General features: G+C 33.4%; 1 protein-coding gene across 1 annotated transcript; it reads right to left on the bottom strand.

The window, feature by feature from the left end:
- Positions 1 to 748: 748 nt before the first annotated feature.
- On the bottom strand, positions 749 to 13,319 carry LOC110023204 (serine/threonine-protein kinase SAPK7-like). The gene is made up of 9 exons (XM_020722502.1): positions 12,919 to 13,319; positions 12,764 to 12,838; positions 12,593 to 12,694; positions 12,435 to 12,488; positions 12,235 to 12,327; positions 12,050 to 12,142; positions 3,909 to 4,013; positions 3,703 to 3,801; positions 749 to 1,583 (listed from the first exon to the last, which is right to left on the bottom strand). Exons 1-9 carry the CDS (start codon positions 13,036 to 13,038, stop codon positions 1,167 to 1,169), a joined length of 1,158 nt encoding a protein of 385 aa, XP_020578161.1. The 5' UTR covers positions 13,039 to 13,319; the 3' UTR covers positions 749 to 1,166.
- Positions 13,320 to 13,463: the final 144 nt, after the last annotated feature.

The raw sequence follows: 13,463 nt of genomic DNA on the forward strand, positions 1-13,463 counted from the left end.
TATGTGAACTCAAATAAACAATTTAAATAACTCTCAAAAAGAAGATTAACAATCAATTATTATAATAAAAAAAATCTCTATAAAAACACTAAAAAATCATTCTGGTTTAATGCGGGATGGTTTTCAGGCCACCCGAAACTGGACCTCTGACCGGTTGGGGATTGAACCAGTCGAACCTCCCGATTCATGGCCAAGGCGATCCAACAAGCCATCCAGAAACCCGCATTACCAATTTGGCTCAAGTAGTATGTGCCCTATTGATTGGGTGATGAGATATTTAGGGCCCGTTTGAGTCTAAGTTTTTTATATTTTTATTTTTCAAATGAGTGACATGCTTTTATTGAACTAAAATTCTATTGTTAATCATTAAAATAAATTTATGATAACTAGTAACATTTTTAAATTTATGCCACATAAATCTTTTCTATCACATAAAAAAAACACCATCATTTTAATTTTTAAAAAGTGAAGTACATATTTTCATGAGAAGGCAAATGTAAAAAATGAAAGTTAGGTGCTAAATATGTAAATACATAAAAATTGAGTGGTATCTATGTATATTTTTCTATTTAGAAGCAACTCCATCAAGCCCCTAAACAAACCAATCACATTAAGCCCCCATGAGCAAAATGTGTATTTCAGTGAGCCCTACTTAAGAAATTATAAGTTTCTTAAAATTAAATATTGCTCGCTTAATGTAATTGGAGCCCGTCCACAGCCCTGGCTTTCCTCCCATGTATCAGGCTCAGAAAATTTCCTTTCATTTCTCTTCATTATTGCATGAAACAAGGCAAAGTAAAACTTCATTCTGATTAATCATGCATTACAGCATTAAACAGTATTAAAATATGATTACGCAGAATGAAAGTTTATGCAAAACTATAGAAAACTACTGCAGGATTTACATACATACCACACAATCCTTATATAATTACACATCTAACACATAAGCATTAATATTTTGCTTATATAACACTTATTTTTTTTCATTACCACATCAGTAGTTAGATGTGATTACAATAGTTATTCAAAGGGTAGAATATGTAAATACATAATCATTATGTGGTATGTACGTAAATTCCCCCAAACTATATTACAAAAACAATAATAAAGAGTGGAGTAGCAGCTACAGAAATCCGAACGGAAAACAAATCATTCAAAAAGATCTAAATTAATTGGACATCAAAGGTGTAATCAAGGAATTCTTCAGAATTTACCCTATCGGCGCCGAGGCCAGAGGAAGAAGCAGCAGGGGCTTCATTGGAGGAAGCAGTGGAGGCTTTGGTAATCATGTCTTCATACTCGTCGTCTTCATCCTCCTCGTCTTCTTCCTCTGGTTCGTCCTCTTCATCTTCGTCCTCTTCTTTATGAGTTTCAGGCCACCCATAGCCGGGAATGTACCTTGAAGCTCCGCGGAACCTGGCCTCGCGGAGAATCTTCATTATGTCTTCCACGGACTGGGGAGAGAAGGTTGGAGCGCCATTGTTTTTGTTGTGATATGCAGCTTGGGCTGTGTCTGTAAGCTCTCTTGGCAGGTTCTTCAGGAACCATGGATGCTTCTTTATATCGTTCATGGATATTCTCTGCAGCAATTTGGGGGAGAAGAGAAGATGTAAGTGAATCTCAGATTTCTCAAGCTGCTAAATTTGGTCATCAATTCATCAAATTTCGAATCAAGTTAGTTTCTTCGATGAAGATTGATGGAGAAGGAAAATTTTCATTAGTATGCCTTGAATTTTTTTTAGGGTTGACATCATTAGTTTATGCTACAATCTGACACAGATTTCCACACAGAAATTAGGGCAAACTTTTTTTTTTTTTTTTTGGTTCAATAATTCAAAACAATTCAACACAAATACATAAGACAAGCATAATCTCTTGTAAATCCTATAATTCGAGAGGTTGGAAATTTTTCCCAAACCCTAAACTTAAGCCGGTGTTTGTCTACAACCTGAATTTACGTTAACTAGGATTTCAAAAAATCCAATAAGTCTGGTAGTCCGTGCGACGGAGATGAGCTCGCAAGCGGTGATAGGAATAAATTCTTAATCGTATTCACTAAATAAAAAAAAAATTGATTTAGCAAAGCATTGGATTTAATTTTTTTTTTTTTATGTTTGGTTGGATTTATGTTAAATCCTATTTAAATTATGCTAAGAAACACTGCCTAAGACTCAAAAAATAATAATCTCATGCATAACCTTAAACCTAAACTATTATACCAAACATTACTTAATAATAAAAAGATAAAATTACTCTTAGGCTGATAAAAAACAAAGTTACCTTTAATCTAGGCACTAGTGTAACAAATAATGACCTTGAAAAGTCTAGAATGCTCTAATGAAAAACTTTCTTCACCGATTCTGGTCTAAAGAAAATTTTAAAGTTCAAGATAGGACCAATTTGATTCAAATTTATGCCCAAAAAAGGGGGCATTTACATACATACCTCACAATTCTTATATATTTACATATCTAACAGCTAAACTTAAATATATATATTCTTAACACTCAAATTTTTAACCTCACATCAAAAATATCATTTTATTAACATTTTAAAAGTCATGCATAGGTTTATAGCACTATGCTGTTATAAATTTAAATATTAATATTTTAGATGTTAGATAAGTTAATCCATAAGAATTGTGTGGTATATATGTAAATTTCCCGAAAAAATAAGACTAAAACGGACACACCAAAGAATTCCAGGAACCACTTCTGTCATTTAGCCCTATGGACTTTAAAAACTAAAAAAGTCCTCATCAAAAACTTCGCTTCACCGGGCTTTGTCCAAAGAAAATGTGAAGTCGATGGTAGGACCAATTTGATGCAAATCTAGTGAACATCTAAAAAAAAATCAAAACTAAAAAAGGAAATTTACATGCATACCACACAATTCTTATGTGTTTACATATGTAACACCCAAAGTTTGATATTTATACTTTGGTGATATAAATTTATGCACGAAAGATGTATTTCACTTTTTAAAAAATACTGATTGTGATATCTTTGATGTGATATTGAAAATTTGAGCAACATTCATGTAAATACGAATGTTCAAGTGTTAGATCTGTAAATACAAAAAATTATACAGTATATATGTAAATGCCCCATTCAAATTCTAAAAGGAAATTTACATCCATACCACACAATTATTATGCATTTACATGTCTAACTCCCAAAGTTTGAGATTTACAGTTATAACACTTTGGTGTCATAAACTTATGCATAAGAAGGTGTTTTTCACTTTTAAGAAAATAGTAATAGTGATATTTTTTATGTGATGTTAAAGATTTGAGTGGCATGCATGTAAATATGAATACTTAGGTGATAGATTTGTAAATGCATAAAAATTGTGTGGTATTATGTAAACACCCCATGCAAAAGTGAAATATGCATACATACCACACAATTCCACACAATTCTTATCTCTTATCTATTTACATATCTAACACCCAAAGATTGATATTTACATTTATAACACCTCGGTGTCATAAACTCATGCATGAAAAGATCTATTTCACTCTTAAAAATATAGTGATGGTGTTATTCTTAACGTGATGTTAAAACAATTGAGCGAAATGCATGTAAATATAAATTTTGCGTGTTCTATATGTAAATACATAAAAATTGTGCAGCATGCACGTAAATGATCCCTAAAAGAATAGTTTTCAATTTGAGTTGAGAGATCTAAACAACATACTCTGTGCGGGCTGGCGACAAAGATGCGGGCGAGTAACTGTCTGCAGCTCTGTGTTACATAGACGTAGTCAGGTATCACGTACTGAACTGACATTATTCTCTGTAATCAAAGCAGCTTCATCATTTAAAACCTTAACTCATGACAGATTTTAATACAAAAGAACTGAATTTCATAAGCTTATCAGCTGTAGAAGAAGAATCTGTAACCTGAATAGTCTTTCTGAAATTCTTAGGGTCTTCCGGGTCTTCAAAGGGATAGGCTCCCACCAGCATCACGTATAGAGTGACCCCACAAGACCACACATCCACCATCTGCGATTCATTCGTAGTTCAGATGGAATTATTTCATCAAGATTGGAAGAAACATTTACATACATACCACTCAATTCCTATTTATTTACATATCCAGCAACTAAACTTCAACTTTTACATATATATGCACCTTGAAAAAACATGTACTTTACTTTTTAAAAGTTATAATAGTGGGTATATTTGGTGTGATATGAAAGACTTAGGCGGTATAAATGTAAAAAGTAAAAATTTAGTGGAATTTGTTGTTATGTATGTAAAGGCCCCAATAAAAGAACAAAACAAAACTCCTAACAATTAAGTTGTGTCACTGTTGAAAGAAAATCCACTAAGAATGTGCAAATTACTTTCATTTCATTATTTATGATATCAGGAACAAACATACTGAAAAAGATGAGTTCTTTGATGTAAGAAGCCCTAGAGAGCCTCGCCAAGATGATGAACATGTTATTGATGGAAATTTGAATACACAAGTTTGTCTCACTGCAAATGGTCACATAGGCATCGGTACAATATCGCCTCACAGGAGACTTGGTATGTAGAGGTGATGGAGAGAGGTAACACTATAGAAATAACACAATCATTAGGTGGCAAATTTTGGTGGTGGCACATTATATATATTTTTTTTCAATAGGGTTTTTCATTTTTCCTTTAAAACTTTAAGCCATTACTATTATTTGTACGCTAAAGAATCTAATGCTAAGAGTCCTACAAATCTAAAATCATGATTCATAGAATTTTTTTTTCGCACAAAGAAGTGTTGTGAAGGCATTAGATTGCTATAATGAGTTGTTAATAAGAACGTAAAAAATATGATAGAAATTGCATAATGATAGCATAACAAGTAAATTGAAATTAGTTTGGCATGCATAATGGAGTGATGTAGGAAATAATCACAATTGTCCTTATCACCTTCATTGAATGTAGACTATTGAGTTCTACATTTTTAATTGATTCAATATATTTTTCCTCATGTTCGACCCATATATATAATGGGTCATGAGCCATGTCATGTGTATTGACCACCACATTATTTTGATGCTGCCATTTTATCTCTCTTACTAAGCATGGCCAATTAACCCCTTCCTCTATCTCTTTTTGTCTCCATTAAATCCAAACTCATTCATGAAGCCATAGAGTAAATCTTTCTTCAGCATCTTTTTCCTTCGAAACACTTGGAAGCCTTTTGGAAACCATTAGAAACCCTCGAATCTCCACAAAACCTCAGCTCTCGCCTCTTTCCCCATGCTTGGTCACTGCCTCCCTTCTAGGTTTACTTGCCACTTCTTTGCATATTATCTGTCTTATGATTTGTACTTTAACGATCTTATGAATGAAAACTTGCTTATTTAAGTATAAAACTATTCGTACTTTCTTAGTGATCTCTCTCTCAAGTGGACTTCTCGAGTGTGAGAGTAAAAACCTTTTGAGAAGGGCTTCCGGGGAATAGAAAAGACCTATATAACAAAAGAATACTTGTGGAAGTTGATTTTAAGTTATCCTCCACTCTACCTATAAATTATTAATTACCCTAGGATTATTTTCTAGTTTAATATTTTTATTTTATTTTACATCGTAAGCCTAGCCTATAGATCTGATTAAGGCTAAAATCTATTATTGCTAGTGCCCAACTTAACATTGTTAATTATGTAGATTTGTTCTAGCAATCAACTAAATATTATCTTTGATAAATTCTTGAGGTGTGCTTTTTTCGATGCCTCATTGACTATCAACTAAATATATTATCACCCACATCTTTGATAAATTTTTGAGTTATGCAATCTTGAGTTATGCAATTGTGTTGCATTAAAATCGAAACAAAGTAACAATTCTTCTTAAAAACACTTATTGTGTTTTAAATTTCTTTCCATTTTATATGTCATCTTATTGCTTAAATTTTTAAGATTATCAAACATGATATTACTTGAAATGGTGTGGGTGATCCTAGTAGATGTTAAATCTCTCCAATTTTTTTCAATTTAATGGAAACTCATTTATTGCCAAAAAAAATTCCACTAATTTTCTTAATTTTGACATATTTCTTGCAATTTTCAATCTCCATTTGTTGGTCATATCTATCATTTTGCATCCCAATATTCATTTTTTTATCTCAATATTCATTTATGCATTTAATTTTTATTAGATTTATATCCTATATAAAATTTCAAAATTAGTTTTTCAACGTAACAAAAACTATTTTTAATTCAAAATTAGTTTTTCAAAATTTTAAAATATTTCATGAACTAAAGCACAAAATTTTTAATTAGCACAACAAAAAATATTAAAACTCATTTTTTAATAGTGGCAGCTCGTAGTATAATCATTACCAATATCAAACTCAGGATTATATACTTAAGGATCTGATCCTTCATACACAAGAACAAAGATATCAACACTTTTACCAAAACATATATAAAAAAAATCCTAGCTTGCTTAGGCGCACTTGAACATAGAGTAGGTAGAATCTCACACTCTATCCCAATCGGTTTAAGAGGTTCATCTTAAGAATAATGATGGGAATTCACCTTCTAATCCCATTCCAAATCCTATTCAATCGTCTACCTTGACTAGACCACATCACCATCAACCATTCTCAATAAATCAACATTATGATTTTTTTGAGATAAATAAGTCACCATATTGTGTACTTTGATGTACATATGAGGAGGCCACTATGAAGACACAATGGCTATGCATCATGAATACCTCATGAATGTTACCCTCACCTCTATAAGGAACCATTATACGGTCTGGTTCACCAGTACGCCAACTCGATGGATATGCATCAAAACCTAAATAATTATACTACTTGAAATATCCAAATTAATCTTCCTGGACTAGCTCACTAACATGAAACAGTACTTTGATTGGGTGTCCATGTCTGGAGAGAATCAACTCAGATTTGCTCACATGGAATTAGTTGGTTAAACAAGATATATTAAGGCAATCTCAAGCTACAAAACTTGAGGCTAGGATAACCACCCACTAATGAAGGAGAATTATCTTCCTTTAGCCTTTCTGAGCTAAACTCCTAGGTGAATTAACTAGCCTTTTCCAAGGACCTTAAATTTTTATTGGTTCACTTTGGTGGGTTATGATTCGTTCTAATATCACTATGGACCCTCAGAGCACATCCTTAAAATTTTGATAGGGTTTATGATCTAATACTTGATAATAAATGTTAACTTAGAAAATTTACACTATTAAGGATGCTTTTGATCTTGCTCTTCAGATTGGGCAATATTGGACACCAAAGCCTGCCCAATCATCTTTTACTCCTACGGGATGTATTTATCCTATGGAGAAGGTGTGGTTGGAAGATCTAGTTCCATGCCACCTGGTGTTGCTTTACCTATAACAAGATTAGCCATTATGCGAGTACATGTCCCTATTGTAGTTTGCACATAGACTTTAGAGATATAGATCATCCAGCATTACCTAAAAGATAATCAAGCAGAGTTAGAACCATGTGAAGAAGTTAGGGAAGCTGAAGAAGCACTAGATGATTTGCACATTGTGGCATCATGATGTGTATAACCCCGTAATTGATAAAGAATAAAAACACATTATCATTGTCGTACTTATTTTAGAGATGATAAGTTATGTAAGCCGATCATTGCTAGTGCCAATAAAACGAATGTAAATTTTATATCTACACTGGCTAAGATGAAACACATAATAGAACCACAATGTCAGCACTAAAAGATGGCTTGGATTAACAAAACCTCTATTTCTATTTTTGAGCATTAACTTGTTCCCATTCAGTTAGCCAACTATTCTAACATAATTTGATGTCTGCGAATGGACATTACTTTATGATTTAGGCATCACCTATTATGGTCGTTTAATATCTATTCCCTTAAGTTTGACAGCAAATGAATTTTCTTAAATTCTGCCAAATTAAGGATATTACACCCAAACAATTTGCTGATTCACCTTCTCTTGCAGAGTGCAAGAGAAAATAAAATCCCTCCATATTCATCGTTCTACAAGAGTTTGTGAGACGAGTGGAAGATAACCTTTAAGATAAAAGGCATTTCCTTATGTTGTTAGTAATGTCGTCCGGCTTATCCAATGATCCTAACTTCTTTATGTGAGTGATTGAGTGGTCTTGTCTAAAGAAAATCAACACAGATTTGCTCACATGGAATTTGTTGGTTAAACCAAGATATATTAAAATAATCTTAAATTCCAAAACTTATGATTAAGATAAACACTCATTAACACATAAGATGAGATGATAGAGGCTCTAAAATGAAAATATCTTTAGCTTTTCTCAGCTAAACTCGAAGGTGAATAAAGTAGCCTTCTCCAAAAATCCCAATCAATTATTGGTTATATAAATGCTTCGATGGGCTTGTGATTCGTTATAATATCACTATGGACTCTCAAATCACAATTTTGAGATTTCAATAAGGTTTATACTTGAAAATAAATGCTAACTTTAAAGGTTTACATTCGTAAGTATGCCTTTGATCTTGCTCTTAATATTGAGCAATATTTGATTCCAAAGCCTGCCTCGTCAAACATCTTTTACTCCTAATGGATGTTATTATCATAAGAAAAAAATGTGGTTGAAAGATCCAATTTGATGCCTTATGGTCTTACCAAGACTAAGAGTTTGCCCATAGAATTTAGAGGCATAGATCATCCAACACATCTAAAAGATGATCAAGTAGAGTTAGAACCATACCATGAAGCCAAGTAAGTTTAAGAAGTACTAAATGATTTGCATGTCGTGGTCTTTTGATGTGTATTAGCTCGTAAACTGATAAAGATTAGAAACACATTGTCATTTTCATTACCTATTTTAAGATTCAGATAAGTTATATAAACTAATAATTGATAGCGATAACTAAATAAATGTCATTTTTGTATCCATATTGGCCAAGATGAAACTCACAGTAGAACCACATGAACCCCAATAAGATTGCTTTCTGTTAACAAAACCTCTATTTCTATTGCCTTGTTCCGATGTAGTTACCCAACTATTCTAACACAATTTGATGTGAAGTCCTCCCAATTGACATTGTTTTATGATTTGGGCATCACTCATTATAGACATCTCATATCTATTTCTTTAAGTTCGACAGTAAATGTATTTTCTTAACTTCTACCAAGCTTAAGGATAAGGATGTTACATCTCAACAATTTGGTGATTAATCTACACACTTGCAAAGAAAATTAAGTTTCTCCACTCCATTTTTCAAGGTGAAACTAGCTATAGTATTTGGTCAAGTATAAATTTATAATATTTATTGTAGATTACACGATTAAAATGATGTTAGCAACAATTATCATTTTAAAATTTACTTCTAAAGATGATGCTAACAAATCTGTATGAGATAAAGAAATGAGTGGAACATAACCTTTAAAATAAAAGGCATCCTTTATAATCAATTAGTATAGTCATTTGACTTGTCCAATGATCCTAGCACATTTATGGGAGTGAGGACATAAATGTTGCACCCATTTGTTATGAAATTTTGCGTTATACTTTGTTGATATCCTTATATGTAACAATACTAGAAAGGACCATTTACATCATGTACAATAAGTTCTCAAGGTGATTTATTGTTGAAAAAACTTTACATTCATTTGAAGATGTTCTCATTTATGACTAGTTCTATGAACTTCCTCGGCATTTTTGTTTCAAAGGAAGACATCTTTGTTGACCCTGAAAAAGATCAAGTCTACACAAGATTGATGTCTATGAACCTCTTTATTCTTAACGTACAAATCTTAATGAATTGAACATTTTCTATTGAAGCTTCATTCATAGCTTTAGGACCATCATATGGCTTTGATCATTCAATTCTTTAAGCATGAATTTTGTTGGACTTCTAAGACAGCCTCTAAAACCATTTTCAAAATCAAAGAGCTATTGATAAGCTCACTAATATTAAATTTTTCTAGTCTCATCAAGGTGTTTGATGTGTTCTATGGCACCTCTAGAGTATGCATTGTAGGAATTCTTATACATGAGAACTATTAAATTACTTCCTTTGGTGAAAAATATAACAATGCTCAACGACATGACTAATGAATGCTACCCGACATAAGATCTTGAGTTTTAAGCTATAAGTCAAGCACCGCAACACTAATACTATTACAATTTTTTAAGAGCTCTTGATTAACTAAAATAATCGAGTGCTTGAATATTTAAATGCCCAAAAAGAAATAATTCTTAGCATCCTAAATGAGTTCAATCCCTTGAAGAAAATAATACAATTTTTAAACATAAATCCGGTGTTAGAGAAAACAAGTGTTTAATACTTTCAAGCGGTGTTTGGTAGCATACTATTTATAAGATTTAATCATGAATTTAACTTAAATCAAGCTAAACACCGAAAAAAAATAAAAATAAATCCTACTCTCCATTACATCCAATTTTCTTTTGTTCCGTCATTTTTGCGATGTAAATCTGAATCTAGTAAGTACGACTGTAAGACGGATTTATTCAGCTGTCACTGCCAAGCTCTTCCGTTGCAGTTTAGATTTGATAAATCCAGACTTATTGGATTTGATAAATCTTATTTAACGTAAAACTAAATTGCAGCTAAACATTGTCTTAAATAGATCGAGTGTATTATTACATATTATGGTGTTAAAACATTATTGAATTCTAAAAGGCCAAAAAAAAAAATCCGAACAGCAACAATTAATGACACCTATAATTAATTAACTTCATTCACACAATCCTGCTGATTATTATGAAGCTCTAGATAGTCAACATAGTCCCCCCACAGAAATCAACATATTTCCCTTTCCCACGTGCCATGGCACAACATCCGCCCAACACGTGTGAGACTCACGTGCCGTCATCAGCTGCACTTTGTGCGGGCAATTCTCAACTACGGCAGGTCCCACCACGCACCTGACTCGCCAGAGACAGAAACGTCCTGTTCCGTTTTTTTTTTCATGGGTCAAATGCCGGCAGAAATAAAAGGCTTAACGGCGTCACCAAACGCGACGTGTCTTACGAGGATACAGCGTCTACACAATCCGCCCAAATAATTCTGCTTCTTAATGAGGTGGTAGCTTAAACCCTAAGCCGCCTACCCCAGGGTTTTAAAAAATGTCATACGGGGCCCAGTGTTGATATTAATATAAATTAAAATGATAATACTTAGTTATATTGAATTCAAATAAGCTCCTAAGTCAATTCTTTCAGGGGGCATTCACACACATACCACCCAAATTTTTAATATTCACACATCAATGCCTAAACTTAATTTTTATATTTATATCCCCTAAATCTTTCACATCACAAAAAATTTTACTATTTTAATTTTAAAACTAAAATACTCTTTTTTAATACAGATAAGTTAAAATTTATATATTTATATATGCAAAAATTGAAATTTAATTATTAGATATGTAAGTGCATAAGAATTGAGTGGCATGAATGTAAAAAAATAATTTGATTATCATAAAAACAACAAGGGATCATTCAGCATAAAAAAGGAGATATGAATATTAATATATTTTAAATTTAATTAATATTATCATATTTTAAATGATTTGACTTGAATCTAATAAGTTTGAGTTGGCACTATCTTAACCATATTTGATAATGGAGCTTGACTTTCAAGCCATTTGTTGAACCGACTCCAAAACCGGCTAATAAATTATCTAGAGTAACTCTTAAGTTACAATTAATATATGGGGCAATGATACGAAAAAATTTGTTTTCGGAGTCTGAACGTAAAGCTACATCCGGACAACAGATATGATACACCGGACAGAGCAGAAGAGCAAAAAAAAAAAAAAAACAGCCCCCGGCATATCGTGTCCGGACAACGCAGCTTACGTCCAAACTCTGGACGCAATATTTTTTTCAATTATACACATGAATTAAGACCAACAATCTTGGTTCCTTATAAAACTAAAGGGTGACTAATTATACGCATTTCTTTTTGTTTAATTCTCATTCAAAGATCCAAATTCATGATAAAATTTTAATCTGTAATATCACTTGTTAAATTCTCAAAGGTGATTCTATAATGACAAAAGTATAGTTTTAAATAAGAAGTTACCTTGCCATCATATTCCCGGCGGGATAAAATCTCCGGCGCGATGTATGCCGGTGTGCCCACCGCCGACTTCGGCCTCGAATGCAGCACTGATGACTAGCAAGATTAAAAGATCGCTTCAGCTGGGTGTCTTTCCTTTATTTATCTTTTTTTGTGTTTTTTAACAGAAGAATCAGGAAGAATTAAACCTTGGAATAGCCGAAATCGCAGATCTTAAGTCGCGGAGCTGGGCTTCCATCTAGGAGGGTGTTCTCCAGCTTTAAATCTCGATGGCATATTTGCTGGAACAAATTAGAAAAAAGAAAGACTAATTAACATAAGTTTTGTGGAACGATTGAGAATTTTTTCTTCTTGATAAGAAAAAATTAAGAACGATTGAATTAATTACCATTTGATGGCAGTAGCTAACACCAGAGATGAGTTGCTGGAAGAAGTATCTCGCCTATAATTGAATTTACCAATTACCTTAACTACATTGGTGGCTTTACTTGTTCGAATTAAAAAACAGAAAAGAAACAGGGAACGAATTAGTAAGGAAATTGAGACCTCGTCTTCGCTGAATCTACCGGCGTTACAGATCCGCTCGAAAAGCTCGCCACCGGCGGCGTACTCCATTACGATCGCGAGATGGGTCGGCGTCAGAACCACCTGAAAGCCCTAAGTTTCAGAAAACGACAAAATAAGTAATTAAATTTGTATGAATCGGCGAATTCCTACCTCCTTGAATCGGACAATATTAGGGTGGCGGAGCGAGCGGTGATTAATAATCTCCCTCGCCACATTCTCATCGATCTGCCGCCATTAAACCGAATCAACAATCGGAAAACAAATAAATCAATAGCCGTATAACAACAAAAGGATTCGGATCGGACCTTATGCCCTCTTTCGATATGTTTGACAGCGACGAGCTCCTTTGTCTCCTTGTTCCGCATAAGCATGGCGACCCCAAAGTTCCCGGATCCGATATCGCGCACCATCTCGTACTTCTCCATCTCATTCGATCCTCGGTTTCGCTTCCCTTCTGATGGGTTCTGCTAACAAGATGAGGATTTCGGGATTCTTCTCTGGTTTCTACTCAAAGTTCTTTTTGCTAGTATAATGGATAGAGTTAGGTGAAATAGAACGGGGATGGTGAAGTTCGCAGGAATTCATGTCTGCGGAGGCCGCCGAGGGCGCCGTAAGATGGGTTTTCTTCTCTTTGAGTGTTCTCTGTTAGATGCCTTTCGCTCCAACTGAGCGTTCTGATTTTCCGATTCCGACGCGGCGGGCTACGACTTCGACTGAGAGCTTATATAATAGCGGAGATAAGAATACTATAAATATTATAAATAATAATATAAATGTATTTATTTGTTTTATTGAGATTATAGACTTCCCCTATAAAGTACAAAAACTGTTGATAAATAAATACATATAT

The sequence above is a fragment of the Phalaenopsis equestris genome, unplaced genomic scaffold (genome assembly GCF_001263595.1).
Source record: "Phalaenopsis equestris unplaced genomic scaffold, ASM126359v1 Scaffold000223, whole genome shotgun sequence".
Lineage (NCBI taxonomy): Eukaryota > Viridiplantae > Streptophyta > Magnoliopsida > Asparagales > Orchidaceae > Phalaenopsis > Phalaenopsis equestris.